The sequence below is a fragment of the Triturus cristatus genome, chromosome 8 (genome assembly GCF_964204655.1).
Source record: "Triturus cristatus chromosome 8, aTriCri1.1, whole genome shotgun sequence".
Taxonomy (NCBI): Eukaryota; Metazoa; Chordata; class Amphibia; order Caudata; family Salamandridae; genus Triturus; species Triturus cristatus.
The window spans coordinates 1,481,971,169-1,481,987,853 of record NC_140591.1 but is presented as its reverse complement, the minus strand read 5'-3'; the positions used below and the strand labels follow the sequence as shown (position 1 = coordinate 1,481,987,853).

At 47.4% G+C, this 16,685-nt stretch overlaps 1 protein-coding gene across 2 annotated transcripts in view; it reads left to right on the top strand.

Annotated features, from left to right (window-relative positions):
• Positions 1-16,685, top strand: part of P4HA3 (prolyl 4-hydroxylase subunit alpha 3) — a 198,122-nt gene that overhangs the window by 148,692 nt on the left and 32,745 nt on the right. For both annotated transcript variants that reach the window (XM_085623338.1, XM_085623337.1), the window contains exons 5-6: positions 10,011-10,062; positions 11,717-11,880. In XM_085623338.1, coding sequence (XP_085479464.1) covers positions 10,011-10,062; positions 11,717-11,880 — 216 coding nt within the window. The remainder of the gene's footprint in view (positions 1-10,010; positions 10,063-11,716; positions 11,881-16,685) is intronic.

Below are 16,685 nucleotides of genomic sequence, written 5' to 3'. Positions count from 1 at the left end.
ATTCAGGCTGCAGGCACTAAATGTTAGGACAAGAAAATAATGCTAATTGTCTAAAAGTTGGCATTTTCAGAACTGTGACTTAAAATCCAACTTTACCAATAAAGAGGTTTTCAAATTACAATTCTTTAGACACCAAACTCGCCATTCCTAGCTGCTGCCAATTAAAATGTACCACTTATTAAGTGTTGCAAGGGAACCCAATGTCATCCGATGGGAGAAGTAGGCCTCTCAGTAGTGAAAAATGAATGTTGTCGTTTTTCACTACTAGGACATATAAAACTCAAAAGTACATGTCCAACCTTTTAGATAAACTGCACACTGCCTTCTGGGTTGTGTAGTGCCTGCCCTAGGTGTGAGGTTTGGGCTGGCAAGAGGTTTAACTTGCCAGGTCACAATGGCAGTTTAAAACTGCACCCACAGGCTGCAATGACAGGCCTGAGACATGTTTAAAAGACTACTTAAGTGGGTGGCACAATACGTGCTGCAGGCCCACTAGTAGCGTAGCATTTAATTTACAGGCCCTTGGCACATGTAGTACCACTGCACTAGTGACTTACAAGTAAATTAAGTGAGCCACTGGGGAGTAAGCCAATGTTACCATAATTACATTAGAAAGCACCAGCATTTGCACTGTTAGCAGTGGTAAGGAGTCCTAAAGCCAGCAGAAACAAAGTCAGTAAAACAGGAGGAAGGGAGGCAAGACGTTTGGGGGAAACCATGCCAAGGATATCAGATCCAACAGGGAGATTATTGTTTTGTCAGAATATTTTGCAGCTGTAGTGGGGACTGGAATTTTACTGCATGTTTTGTTGAATTTTATTAACATGTACGGCTTGAAACGTGCGCATACAATTGTCTGTATTAGTAATACAAATTCTGCATACAGCAGTTCCAAACTTTCAGCAAGTTTGCCACTGCACTACTGCGCGATCTGCAGATAGTGATCAGACAAGGCAGTAATTGTGACAAGCTAGTGCTCCCAGGGTTAGGGCACAACTGACCGGAAGCAGGTTCTTCACGGTGCCCACTGCGTCCTTATGTAATGTGTGAAGCTGACAGCCGGGGCCATGGATCACTAGGAGGACTCATACTATTTGGAGAGATGGGTGATGTTTTTGTCATTCAGATGGTGGCGATGTCTGTCTGAGGGGGCTGCTGAGGCACTGAGTGGGGCCACAGGACTGAAAGAACACACTGCCTGCTAGTGAGTGAGATCTCCTTCTTGGTGGCACATGGACAAAAGGCGCAATTCTTGCGGCAGTCCAGCATTTGCAATGAAAACCAAAGCTGCCGCCTGCCATCTGAGCTGCTCCGTGGGTCACAGTGGGGCAGGTGCCTTGCCGGACATCAACAACAGGCAAGGCGCTGCCCCTTGGATCTAAGTGAGGGCACAGGTGGGTCCAAATTGTTATAATGTTTATCATCATGACCGCCCTGCGCTGACAAGACCAAGTGGTGCACTCCGAGACGGGTTCAGCTTGATTGTGGGTAATAAGGATTGAGAGAGAGGGGTGCAGCACATGAAACCGACCACTTAAATGTGTGAAAGAGAGCACTTTATTGAAACAGGTGCAAATCACAACTTTTCCTGGCAAACCGCCTTACAAAACGAAAACCTCGCTATACATCAAAGTGAACTAACTAATGCCCCCACCCCACCCCTATGGTCTCCCCACATGCCCACCCCGCAGCTAACTCATTTAAATGTAGTGCATTTTAACATTTTCAACTTTCTATTACCCCTACATCCTATTACTGCATGTATAAACCTGTAAGTGACCAAAAGTCCTATACTGAACCCTGAACTACCTGCCCACCCTCCCCTTGCCCATGGTTCACCAACTGGAATGCCAACCAAACTTCTGACAGTCCTACCAAACTTTCCAGGCCCCTGCCACCCAGAAAAAGGATGCCCACAACCTTTTTCTGCCCTCCCTCCCCCTTGAGCTTCTGTGTTACCCGGTGCCTTATTTCCTAATATTCAATGTCCTGGCCAAAACTTCTCTGAGTTCCAACAAATACAGGTCCCTACCAATACTGGACAAATGTACCCAGTCTCCCCAAAGAACTCCCTGGCCTCAAATTTTATATCCAAAAGTCAAATGCGTCTAAACCAATATCCATTCCAAAACTGGACATTTCCCTTTTCAGCCCTCTCCGTGCTCTATCTATGGTAGAAGGCTTGCCTGCCCGTCTCCATGACCTCCTTGGCTACAGTTCTGTCTACCAAACAAATACAGTTCTTAATGTACAGCACATCCCTTTTCATGTTCCTTGTCCACAGTACACTTTTTCTTTCACTAGGTCCTTCTCCCCCAGGTGTAAAATCAACACATCAGGGCACCAACTGCCCTCCATCACACCATTCAGTTTCTGCAATACTTCTCCGTAACAAATGCCCCCTTTTCTTTCCCAAGTAATGGGAAAACAATGTTTATTAAAACCAAAATTGGTCCCAAAACCCTTTGTTGTGCTTGGATATCCACCCACTTGATAAAGCTTGGCCCACTACCCAAATGGCCACCTCCTCTGGTGCCGGGCTTGCACCGTACCTATAAACAAACAAAAAAGGCAGCAAGGATTTAACAAAGATTAACATGTGGTGCTTCCCTCATTGCACAATGCTCGCACATAACGCCTGTTGCACTCCGCTGGCCAGCGCCCCAAATGCATAATGTGCTTGGAGCCCAACCTCTACTCCCTTCTTCTGACGCTGCACCAAAGGGGAAGAAATGCATGCCGTACTCTGCAGGAGGTACCCTCAAACAAACATGAGCCTTATGAAGCAATGTTAGCAACTGAAAAGCCCATGCCTTGTTCCTGTAACTGTGACACAAAATCAACCCAGAATCTTCTCCACAACAACTCGTCCAACTCACCCCGCACGACCGTCCATGACCCAAGCATGCAAGAAGACACTCTTCCTCTTTGCTCTTTGATCCATTTTTGTGTGGCCAAGCCATATCTTCCATCGACCCTCCATCCTGGAAACCTTCACCCACCTAAGTCCACCCTGATTATTGCCTCCCAGCAACTCCGACGCTCAGAACGCCCCAAAAATCATCCATGTCATGAGGGCAGAAAACCAGTAGATCTCCGACACTTCCCTGCACACCTCTGGCACCCAGCTCAAAACCTTGTACAATAAATGTTATGGTAAATGCTTACTAGTCCGCCACGCATGGCCTTTGTCCATGTCTGTCATGGTAACGGCCGGGAGACCCTTTTCTATTAGGTCCGGAAAAATTTATTCACATCCTCTGCCTGCGTCCAATGCACCTCCATACTCTGCGCCAAAAGTTGTACTATCCTTTGTTGCCTACTGACCACAACTTCTCTGGTGGGTGTGTCTCAGGTCTCTGTTGGCGTCCTTGGACAGCCCACGGAATCTCCCCCACTATGAATGAAACAAAGCATCCGCAGTGTCATTGTCCACACCGGGCACATGCTGCGCCCTGAACGCAACAATCCTACACAAGGAACTGCAGTAGTTTCAGTACATGCCCGTCCTTGGCAGACTGTTGATTCACTACCTCCACCACAGATGTATTGTTGACTCTGAATGCCCCCTGTGTCCAACTCCGTGCCCCACTGGTTCACTACGACCACCAGAGAAAACCGTCTTAAGAAGGCTATACTCCAGTCCCCTTTGTTCCATTGTTCTGGCTTAGGCTCTGCACCCTTCTTCTCTGCCAATACAGACCGAAACCAGACCCTCAGCTGCGTCTGAGAATATTTATGTATCCCAAACTAAATCATCCTGCCTTGCCAAAAGAATTCCATTGTAGGACTGTAAGAAACATCACCACATTCTGATATCCTCCTTGACTCCTGCTGAGAGCCTGACATGCTAATGAGGTGGGAAAACCTAAAAGTGCACATCCCGGCCTCCTGCAGAAAGTCATCCCTGCACACCAATTTTTTGGTGGCCCAACAATACCTGAAACTCCCTCACCTTCACTTTCTCCCTTGGTAGCATGCAAAGTGGTAACCTAGCCTCCATTTTTCAAGAATCAGTTTCCATGCCCAGAAGTGATGATGCTGTTTGTGTACCCACAGTTTTCTCTGACGCCAAAGGCACCCCTAAGTAACCCATGAGCTCAATGAACCTCACCATGAGAGCCTGGCAGTTTGCTGATCCGGGTGCCCCATTGAAAAAGGAACCCTTGAAGTAGTGGGTTCCAGCTGATGGCCCAGCCACTTTACAAATGAGCTGAAGAATTCATCCTGGAAACCTTCACCCACCTAACTCCACCCTGCTTCCTGCCTTCCAGCAACTCTGACACTCGAACGCCCCAAAAAACATCCACGTCATGAGGGCTGAAAACCAGCAGGTCTCCGACACTTCCCTGCACATAAGTTGGAGCATCCCATCAGTAATCCTCTGTGCCCATACCACTTTCCTTCAAATTGTATGCCCAAGAGCTGAAAATCATCAGGGTGCCCGAAGCAGCCGAAAAGCTGACTCCACATCACACTTTGCCATCAATGCCTCCGGGCCCGCAGTCATCACCAGTGACATGACCACATCCGCCGAGGGGTAGGACACCGAAGCCACTTCCTCTACAATTACATCATTCACTGACCCTCCTTCTGGCCAGGACAAATGCAGGATCAAAAAAAATTGGCCCTGTTCTTTTTTGGGTACCGCCCCAATTGGTGTAACGATCAGCCCCTTCATCGGCCCATCATGAAAGGGTCCTGCGATCCTGCCCTCAGAGACCTCTTTCACCAATTGTTCCTGCAGCACTTACTTGCGCTCTTTTGCTGAGCGCAAAATATCTGCCCACCTCTTCACCCGCCGACCCTCGTACCCCCAAACAAAATCCCAACAAAAACCCTCACTTAAGATCCTCGCCACCTCAGGACACCCCTAAAAACCCCGTGCAATACTCCAACCTATCGAGTTTAACTGAAGTATGAGCCTATTGCACCAGATACCTGGGCTCCCTTCCCGTTCCAAAACCTTTGATAAGGTTGTGTCGGCACATACATTTGGAACACTTGTGGCAAAATTTACAGTGCTCCAGAGTGCGCATGTCCTGGTTAACATCCCAGCATGCGCCCCACTGACCCTGGTTGGAGCTTTGCTGCAACCCTCCCCCTGCCCGGGTGGGATGGCCCTGAAAGGGACGGTAAACAATTAGCAAACTGATAATTATCTTGCCCGGCTTCACAGCACCCATAGTCTTCCAGCAGAGATCAGAGTCCATTTCCCCCAATTTGGCTCATAGTCCCAAACCAAGCGTGCCCTTAAATTGTTAATCGTACTGGGCCCAGACATAACTTCCCCCGTGAGTTGGGCCTTCCGAATCACATACATGTGCTTAAATATGGGCATGCAACACTTCCGCAGTAAACGCTGGCGTAAATTAAAATTGTTGCAGTCCCGTTCTCTATTGGGAGTGGCACCTTTGGCCGCCTTGCCAGCTCAAATTCCTCCTCCTTCAAACTCTCTCTGGAGTGCACCTCTTTATGAAGGCGTTTGAGCCTTTCCACGTAGTCCCCTTTAAAAAATACCCTTTATTGTGAGATGAGCTCTCAACGGCTTAGTAACGCCCATGTAGGGTAACCGCTTTATCTAGAGCTCCTTGCCTTCTGGCCCATCCTTCTTCTCCCCGCTTGCTTACCATTTGCACTGTCCTGTTTGTCACTACACACACCCACATCAATCACATACTTCCCCTTATGCAAGGCGCTCTCGAACCCCTCCCCAAATTCCACCTGCATCCATGCCTGTGGATACCATGTTTATTGCCACTTCCGTTTTGCTATTTCTGAGGCCTTACCTGGCTCCAAGGTCGGCGCAAGTACTGTGGCATGCCGCCTCACCAGTGGCCTCTGCAGCTCCGACACCATAGTCAGCTCCTCCAAGTGACCTGCAACACACTTGACATGTGATTAGTTGAAAACACCCACAACACTCCTTGTCTCTTTATCCCGCATTTTGCTTACTGAAGGCTGTCAACATCATAGCCCAGTGCTGTGACCCCTAGCGGGTCCAACATACTGCCTGAACTGGGGCCCGCACACACATCCTGCTTGGAAACCGACCCATAAGATGAAGTCATTGTGCAACAACGTGCGGCTTCTGGAAGGGCCAAATTAATCCTTGCCTGCTGCTCCACCGACACTACTCACCTATCCTCCTTTGTTACGCCCCTGTCCGAGACCTACCAGCTGGTGGGGCCAACAAGGTTGTTATAGATATCAGCCACGTAGGGATCCCTGACTACATCAGTCAAACCATGCCCGGAGCAGCCATCACTCCCCCTCGGTGCTGTTAGCCGCTCCCAGCTCTACCGAGTCTAAAATCCTGCGCTGGTTCTGTACCTGTAAAGAAAGATGACAGGTAGGTCAGGGGCAGCTCCTCCATAATGACGGAGGAGCGTCGCCCTACAATCCGTGCCAGCAGACAATAAATAAAATGATAATAAGAAAATATCATTTTATTTATGCTGAGCCCGCAATACAGTACGTATAGGGAGGGGAGGGGCTGGGCCGAGGCAGGGAGGCATACTGTGCACTCATACGTGCGCATATGTGCTTGGCCGGCCGTCCTAGGCCGACCAAACACACATGTGCACTTATGTTTCTCCAGCAGGGTTGGAGAACCAGCACAGGCTCCAAAACACCAATAAAATGAGGCCACTCAGACCAATCCAGGCACTGCTCTCATGTGAGAGCAGTGCCTGGATTGGGTGTGGAGCCTGTGCCCTGATGGCCCAACCCCTTCCGGCCCGACGCCGATGAGGGAAGCAGCGAGGCGGCAGCGGGAGCGGAGCAGAGCAGCAGGTAAGGCTTTTTTTAGTTACATATATTTTATTTCACCCCCCTCCCTACCCAACGAACGCCTTCTCCACCTGCGGCCGCCCTACCACTTTAGGTAAGCTGCAGCCACGACTGATGACAGGACTGGCATGCTGGTACACTTTGCCTGCCCCGGCAGCTCCACTGGACCACTCCTGCCCACAAAACAATGATTGGGACCTTCCTCCCACACAAAGACGTCCACACTCCCCTCAACCTCCCTACACCCCCCCATTGCCCCGTCCCGTGGCCACCTCAATGAATTCTTCATCCTCCATTATAGCATCGCCTCAGTCTTCCCCCTCCAATCTAACATCGCCGCCACTAAGGCGGACCCAGGGCCCTTCACTGGCACTACTATATCCCCTCCCCCACACCCAGGGTTCTCCACCTCCTCTCCCTCTCCCACAGCCCTGTGTGAATGGGGACCATCATTGGCCCCTTGAAGGGACCCACACTTCCGCAAATAGGAATCGAGCTGTGCAACCCTGTCCATACCCCCTCCCCTCACCTCATCTTCCCAGGGGCCAAATGAATCCATACCCCCCCCCCCAAGCTGCACCTGGCTCCTCCAAAACTGACCTGTCCCTGTCTAGGCCTTGCCTCATCAGTACCTCACTCCTATTCTGTTAATTCTCCTCATCCAACAGCGTTGCCTCGACAGGTGGCTCAATTAGCACACTTGCTGTTTACAAATGATATCTGCCTCCAAAGCAACACACCCTATTAACCTCTCCCCAGCCACTCCCCCCATCGCCTCTGGCTGGCGGGCTTGGAAACATGACACGAGCAGCTCTGCAGATGCTGCTCACTGATTATTAAACCCCAACTCTGCAGACTCAGGCCATGCAAGTGGCTCCACTAATGCCGCCCATTTGAGCATATGCCTATCGTGAGCAGCCCCGCACAGGGGAAAAGTGCGCGGGCCGCTGTACCTGACTTCTGGGAGCCACATGCCCCCCCACAGCTGTAGCCACGACAGCCCCGACAACCATCCTGCTATTTTCCCATACCAATGCGCCCGCTAGCCAACCGTCCCAGGGGCTAGCGCGCATTCCGGATTTGAAGCAAGGCCTACGCCAGACGGCAGCGCTCCCTTCCCTGTCACACATAGAGGGGCCGCTCTTCTGGACATAGAGCAGCCCCTCCCACTAAACCCGGTCACCGCCAACACTGCTGCCCACCACCTGCACAGCAGTAAGCATATAACCACCACAGCGACCATACATGCGGACACATTGCTTCATTCACCTTGTCAGGAGAAGACTCCATGCGTCCCATAGAGGTAATACACTGTCAATCAACTCACTGTTCTGACATGAAAAACACCCAGAAAATGCCTCAATTCTGCAAAAATTGGAAACATACCACCAATATCTCCCTGCCACCAGCCACCAGGTTACCTGAACTTAAAATGGTGGCAGGGTGCCCAAAGACACCCCCTATATAGCATTGGGCCACATTGGGCTACACATGGAGCCCAATATAAAATGGCAGTTCCAAAACTGCACCAGTCTCTCAATGTGCCCGGGGGGCAGACCTCCAGGTGGTCGGCTGCCCTCCAAACCCTCCGTACCCAAGCGACGTGCGCCTAACACAGAGTTATGATTGATGATGTGTGAAGGCTCACTGCATAAGAGTAAACAAGATATTCCAATCTATAAACAGAGCACGCTCTCGACTCCGATTCACAGAGATTTTATATACCTAACTCCACATCTCTCTAAATATACTATATGTGTGTGTGTGTGTGTATATATATATACAAACACACTTACACAAGGTTAACAATAGTGGAGGGTTTCGTTGGATTCGAGGAAGAATGGCGCTCAGGCATGTGCGACGTGGGTGTCACTAGAATTTGGTGATTACGGTGCTAACAGGTCAGGGGAAACAAACCCAAGGAAATAACTCCTGCAACTGAGTGGGTCAAGACCCACACCAACAACTAGAAATGAAGTCCTGTGCACACGTGTTAGGATAATGCTCTGGGTGTGCCCGATAAAGATCAAACAGATATCAAATATCTCATGTTTTCGAAATTATGAAGGTCGACATCAGGTGTATCATAAGCAAAATTTCTTTATATACGTAAATTCAGTCCAATACACAATGAAAACAAATCAGCCGACACGTGTTTCGTCACAACGTGTAAAGTTGTGACTCTTCAGGGCTGGGAAGGACACAAAACAAAAGAAATAAGTAAACTGAGAAAAAACAAACGTAAAAACAACGGGCTAAAATGGGCCACTGTAATGTAAACTATATTAAGAAGTGAACAGAAGAAACATGTGGAGACCACTGATGTGTGAAAAGTACATGTAATTAGTGACTTAACTATAAGAAACCCACTAAGAATGGTGAAGTAGCCGTTAAGACAGAAAGATTACGACCAAGAAGACGAGCGCAGAAAAAATACAATTGGAATGAATACAGGTGACTGCGCCTAACACAGAGTTATGATTGATGATGTGTGAAGGCTCACTGCATAAGAGTAAACAAGACATTCCAGTCTATAAACAGAGCACGCTCTCGACTCCGATTCACAGAGATTTTATATACATAACTCCACATCTCTGTAAATTGACTATATGTGTGTGTATATATATATATACAAACACACTTACACAAAGTGCATAGGTGAGGAGTTAAGAAAAGTAAATCTAAACTGCCTCTATATGCACTTAACTCTCGATATTATCTCCCTCGGTATTCCGTCCAAGATATTCTGATACCACTATACTCCAATGCTCGATAATCCGTAGTACAATCAAATTTTACGGGGGGCTGGGGAGGAGGGGTGGGTCTTGCAATTGCTTGTCAATGCTTCCATGATTGATTTTATTGATGCCAAGTTCATCGAACTGTTGTATGTCATCCTTGATTTTGCTTTCTATACAGGAATAAAAATGTGCTTATCAACAATCAAATTTTAAGACTTTAGAGCAATAATCCAAGGCTCCTTGAAGAATAAATAAAGTATGTCCTAAAACAGTTGCAACTTCTGAGACAGGAGGTAGGTGCTTTTTAGATGCAGAGGGAGAGTAATGAGCCTCCTAAATGGAGTATTTAGACTAGAGCGCAGGGCTGAGGGCCTCTAGGCCTATGCTGATGTGATAGAGAACCCTGCTGCTTCCTTGGAGACAGTTAAGCATATACAATGTGTGCACTTTCATGATATTTGATCTTTTGTTTCCCAGACAGGAAATGTGTCTCATGCCTTACATCTTTCTAGGGAGTGCCTCCTTTATGGTAAGTGCTCAGAATGATTCACAACCTTACATCTCTGTATAAACACATCATTGTTTTAGTTTCATACGTTTTCTTTGCATAGAGGGTGTTTTCCATCAACCCCTGTGCTGCTACAACAAACACATCAGTCTGTTTGCTTGTGGCTTCTTCAGACTTTTCACAAAATGCCTGATGCCCCATCATCTTGACTCAAACGTGTTCTGCTAACATTTCTTAAGTTTTCTCATTGTTCATGACAAGTATCACAAGTTGTAAGGAAACACATGGGTAGACGTGTTATGTAAATGGGGGGCTTTGGCAGCTGATGATTGGGCAGCGGTGAGACCAGCTCCAATCTGCAAGGGAGAAGGGAGTGGCGGGAGAACAGAGCCAGTCCAGAATAGGATAGCTCAGGGTAATAATGGTGAGAGCCAAGCTGGTGCCAGTACTAAAGGATAACAGTATCAGAGAAGTACCTTTAATACAGAGTAGTCTAGCGGAAGAATGACAATATGCGTGCCATCCTTACTTGACGATTATGGCCAACGTTTAGTCAAACAAATAAACATTAAAAAACAAATAGCTTAACTTCTGCCTGCCGCCAGACGCTCTTTTCCGTGTTCTCACTGCTGCACAGGCCCTGGATGCAGTCTCCTCCTTCCCAGCTCTCGGCACTGACTCGTGCGGAAAGGGAAGGACTTCCGCCCTAGTACAATGCGAAACCAGTTAGTCCAGTTGACCATTTGCAAATGGTTTCTATCCAATTATGACGGGCAAACTCCCACAAGACCTCCCCCACAGTACCCACCTGCCCCCACCCCCTCCCAAAAAAGAAAATAAATTCTTCTGGTTACTTACAAACAGGGGCGGCTCCTCCATTAGGGCGGAGAAGCGTTGCCCCACTGCTTTCTCGCAGTGCGAGAAGCAGAAACATAAAATGGTATTATAAATACCATTTTATGTTTCTGCTTCTCGCACTGCGAGAAAACAGAAGTGTTTGGTTGGGGGCGGGCAGGTGGGCGGCTCTACTCTAGCGCAGGGGAGGAGTGGCTTGCCCACTCTGAGGGCTCTGACTGTTTTGTCGGCCCCAGTGCTGACTAAACCAGTCATACGCACTCTGCATTTTCTCCATGTAGTCTGTATGCAGCCTGCATGGAGAAAATGTCCTCCCCATAGACGCCTGTGTGGTTGGTATCCCAGTCAATCACACGCTGCCATTGCAGTGTTGTGTTTGGCTTAGGGGATGGGAGGGAGGCTGCCTGCTTCCTCTTCCACAAGACCCGGCCAGGAGCTGAGACGGCGCAAGACCCGGAAAGGTACTTTTTAAATTTCTAGTTTTAATTAACCTCCCCCCACCCACGAGTCATGCCGGCCGCGCCTGCGTACAAATACTATTTGAAACCAAAATACATAATTAGACACCAAGCAATTATAAGCAGCAAATTAGAAGCTGTCAAAAGCCTACATGCAAGCACCTGGATCCAGTAGAAAGTATTTGTAAGTGATCAAAAGTATTTTCCACCAGGGATTGTGAACTATACCCTAATCAAACTTGCAGAAAATGTCACTCAGAATTGTGGAATGGATAATGACAAGGGGAGATGAATTCTATGTGAATGAAATTGATTGATGTATGACATTTCAGATAAAGTTTTTCTTTTCTCTTTTGCATAAGATCCAGACAACAAAAGAATAGCTCGCAATGTCTTGAAGTATGAGAAGCTTCTTGCTGGGAGATCTCCAGAGGCTGAGAAGGAAGGGCTGCTGCAAAGGCCGAATGTGACCCATCTAAGGACAAGAGACGCCTACGAAGGGTTGTGCCAGACCTTAGGATCCCAGGTACTGCTGTCCTCCCTTGGAGGGATTTGTTGCATTCACCCCATCAGAATGCCACGCTTTTGTGGGAATCAATATTTCCAAATAAATGTGAATTTGCCAGCTCCTGGCAAATATACTAGGTGGTTCAAATGTATGGATTTTGGTGTCATTATAGGCAAAGTTTCAGCTCTGCAGGAAGAGACTGTAAATATAGAGGGGGAAGTGAGATGCTCTGAGCTATGAGGATCAATGCCCCGTTGAATGCAATAAAGTTCTATAGAAATGAGTTATTCCTTTCCTTCTAACAACCACAGGGCCATACTACACATTTTAGTTCACCTTTCTGTCACATTGCAGTGAAATAAACCAGATGTCCTAACAGTTTTAACAGTCTTACATCCTTAATTCACCAGACCAGGCTACTATTTGTGGCATCTTACAGTGCATAAAATACATTGTACGCCCCCAACACACTGTACCGGGGGCATGCGGGGCTCTCATCTAGAGCACAAGCTCAGTGGCCAACATAACCAGAACAGAAGGGCACCCAGTTGGCTGAATGGATGGAAAGACCTTTGAATTAGCCAAACTGTGAGGTGCTGAGCACTGTACAAAAATACTCTATAGAATATATTAAAACCGACACTGTTAGAAATTTGATTGCATTTTATTTTATTTAATTAGCAAATTAATATCAGCAATTTTATGCAAGCAATGGCATTCATCTTCCGGTCACCGTATCAGGAGTGGTTTCTGCAAGTTTAAAATGCAAGCTTTAGAAGGAAGTATACAAATAGAAAATCACTCTCAGTAAGTTTGCTAACTTTTTCTGGGCAAAGAGCAAAGAAGGCCATACAACTATGAAAATAATCTAGGATCAAAACTGATTAGTGCCTAATTGTAGAGTTGTGGATACTTTACACATTTTGTAATTATTCACAAATGTATGAAAGAAATCAAGCAAAGGTCAAGGAGTCATGTATGGGGCGATTTTGCCATCACCCATCAGCACAAGAAATGACATCACTGGATCTCCCATCATCCACATACACAGGAAGTGATATCACTGAATTTCCCATCATCAATCTGGATAGGAAGTGACCTTACTGGTTTTCTAGCCAAAACCATCTTTAAAAGAAGCCAAGCCCACTTTAAGAGCTTTCGCCTACACCGCTGCTGGTTCTCCAGCAGCCACCCACCCAAACAAATACTAACAATGCCCTCAACATCCCCTCCCAATAAACAAGCACCAATAAACACGCACCAACAATGCCTGCACCCCCACCCTACACCACAAGCTAGAGCAAGCCCGCACATCAACACCCACTCGCTTGCATGCTTCTCAACACAGAATCACTCAGCAAACACACAAGCAAAATATTTATTAATTTATTTATTTTATAGTATTTCTAAAGCGCATTAGTCCGAAAAGGATCAAAGCACTATAAACGGAGGAAAAATAGGAGGACCACTGGCAGTCCTGGACAAGCAAACCCAAAGTCATACTCCCTAGATGAAAGCATAATCTGTGAAAAGCCAAGTTTTGAGTTGCTTATGAAACAGTAGGTGCGAGCTCAGGCTCCTGATCTGTAAAGGAAGGGAATTCCACAGCATGGCCACTGCCACTGTAAAAGCACTTTTCCCCCCCCAACTAGTTTTCTTACATTGCGGGACAACTGCCTCATGGCGCCCTGTTGATCTCATTGGTCTCCTGGGAGCATACCAATTCAGGGCAGTCCTAAAATAGCTTGGTCCCTCAGAATAAAGGGCTTTGTGTGTCAAGCAAAGTGCTACAAAGACACCCATTTCTTTACAGGTAGCGAAAGAAGACTTTTCAAGCCTTCCCTTACCGATACGTGTTTAGGTACACCTAAGACCAGGCATGCGTCCGCATTTTCCATGATTTGAAGCTTATTTAATGGAAACTAGTTGATATTTAAATACAGGGTGTTGCAGTAGTCTAAAGGGGGGATGATGAGACCAATGACAACTGAAACCCAAAGTTCTTCCGGGAGAAAAGGCATCCAAAAACAGGAGCTTACCATTCTGTTACCCTGGGCATCAAAAGTTAAGATGTTATCAAATATAACACCCAGGTTTTTAGCTGCTGCTACTGGAATAGGAGGAGTACCACAAGTGTCTGGCCTACAACGCTCCATCCAAAATAGAGCTGTCAACTCCAAACACCACTATCTCGGTTTTCAAAATATGAGACCTGGATCAACCCCTCGCCAGCCCCTGACATCGCTACGGTAATCCCAGTGCTCTACAAGATCGCTTGAAAGGATCATCGTTACAAGCCAGGAGGAGAACTCGCTATCATCTACAAGGAATCCATCAAATGCACAACGTTCAGATAACACCACCCCATTCATGGATCACCTGCACTTCATTCTGCAAGTCTCTGAAAACTTCACTCTGAACGGAGACTTTGCCTACCGACCACCCGGACTACAAGCCACCTTTACCAACCTCATCATCAAATTCTTTGAGCTGCTCACCATCGACTCCAGAGCCTACATTCTCCTCGGTGACCTCAACTTTCACCTGAAAGACCAAAATGACCCCTGCTCCAAAGCTTGAGCAACATCGGACTCACACAGCTCATCGAACCAACACACACAGCATACTGGACACCATCTTCACCACAAACGACAGCCTCAAATACAACTCCACAACTTCACTCACATGGACCAACCACTCCATCATCCACTTCCAAATCAACATACCTCAAGTCAACACCCCGCCCAGGTTCAGCATTCCAAACCGCAGCTGGGGCAAAATCATAGAAGCAGACTGGCTCAGTGCACTCAGCACGGATCAATCTAGCCCTAAAGACAAGCTCACCAAGGACATCAACAACTTCAACAGCTGGATCAAGAACTGCATGGAATCCCTCAAACCCATCAAACCCAACAAGCATAGTAGAACAAAGAAGTAGGCCAGCTGTTACACAAGAGACGTTGAAGACATCCAAACGACACTGTAAATAGCTAGAAAGGAAATAGTGAGCCAGCCACGACACCACAGACAGAACTATCTACAAGGCTGAACTCAGATGCTATCACCAGCAAATAAGAGACACCAAGAAAAAAGTGGAACGCTTCGAAGAAAGCTGCAAGGAGATTTTCTCGGTTGTTAAGGATTTCACCTCACCCTTAGCCACTGTCAACAATATTGCGGCCTCCCAACAACTCTGCGACAACCTATCCAACTTTTTCCACAGCACAATCACAAACATCTACAGCAGCATCATATACCAACCCAACCCCAGAGAATTCCTTGCTAGTCTCCCCACCACCAACTAAGATGGCCACCCAACTGAATGGACAGCCCTTGCCAGAAATGACACAGCGTCAATCTTGTAGACCATACACTCAGGGGCCACAATGGATCCATGCCCCCTCTACATCTACAACCTGGGAACATCACCAATCAGCACTACACTGACCCACATCATCAATACCTCCATCATGTCCGCCACTTTTCCGTATGAAGGGAAACTTGCAGAAATCAGCAGCATCCTCAAGAACCCACGGCCAACCCGAATTAGCTGAGCAACTTCCGACCCATTTGCCTGCTCTCCTATCCAGCCAAAGTGATTGAGAAGGCCATCAACAAGCAACTCACAGCCCCCCTCGAACTTCACCAGCTTCTAGACAATGCTCAACCAGGATTAAAAACAAATGCAGCACTGAAACAGCACTCATTGCTGCCACTGACAATATGCAAATCATCCTGGACTGAGGAGAAACAGTGGCCCTGATCCTGCCCAACCTCTCCACAGCCTTTGGCACAGTCTCCCATAGCACCCTTATCAGAAGACTTTACGAGATTGTCATACAAGGATCTGCTCTCAAATAGGTCTGTCCCTTCCCAAAGGGTCAGGCTATCACACTTCACATCAGAGACCAAGAGATTCATACGTGGAGTCGCACAGGGATCATCCTTCAGCCCCACCCTTTTCAACATGTACATGACACTGCTCGCCAACATTATCCGATCACAAGACATCACCATTATCTCTTACGCCGATGACACCTAACTCATCCTCTCCCTGATGGACAAGACAACCACCACAAGGACCAACTTCACAAACTGCATAACCATAGTAGCAGACTGGATGAGAACCAACTGCCTGCAGCTCAACTCCGACAAGACAGAAGTACTGGTCTTTGGCAACAAGATCTCCCCATGGGAAACCACCTGGTGGGTATTGGAGATAGGACCAACACCCACAGCCACAAACCATGACGGAAATCTAGGGATCATCCGAGATGACATCTCAACGGCTCAAGTCGATGCACTGTGCACCTCCTGCTTCCACATCCTACAAAAAGATCTTCGAATGGTTGCCTTAGAACATCAGATGGACCATCACGCAAGCACTCACTACCAGCAGGCTGGACTGCAGCAACACTATCTACAGAGGAATCTCCAAACAACTCCTACACTGACTCCAGACAATTCAGAAAACCACTGCAAGACTCATACTTGACCTCCCACGCTGCACCCACATCACACCGCACTTCAAGAAGCTTCACTTGATCCCCATTCCCAGTCAATTCAAATTTTTCACGCCCACATACAAAGCCCTACGTAACAGAGGACTAGAATACCTCAACAGCCGCATACACTTTCACCAACTCTCCAGAGAGCTATGCTCTGCCTCACTCCCACTCACATACATTCCCCGCATCTGCAAAAGCAAAACTGGAGGTCGCTCATTCTAGTATATCTTACTCAAGACATGGAACAACCTCCCTCAACACATCAGAGTCTCCTCCTCGCTTCTTGAGTTTTGCAAAAAGATCAAGACTTGGTTC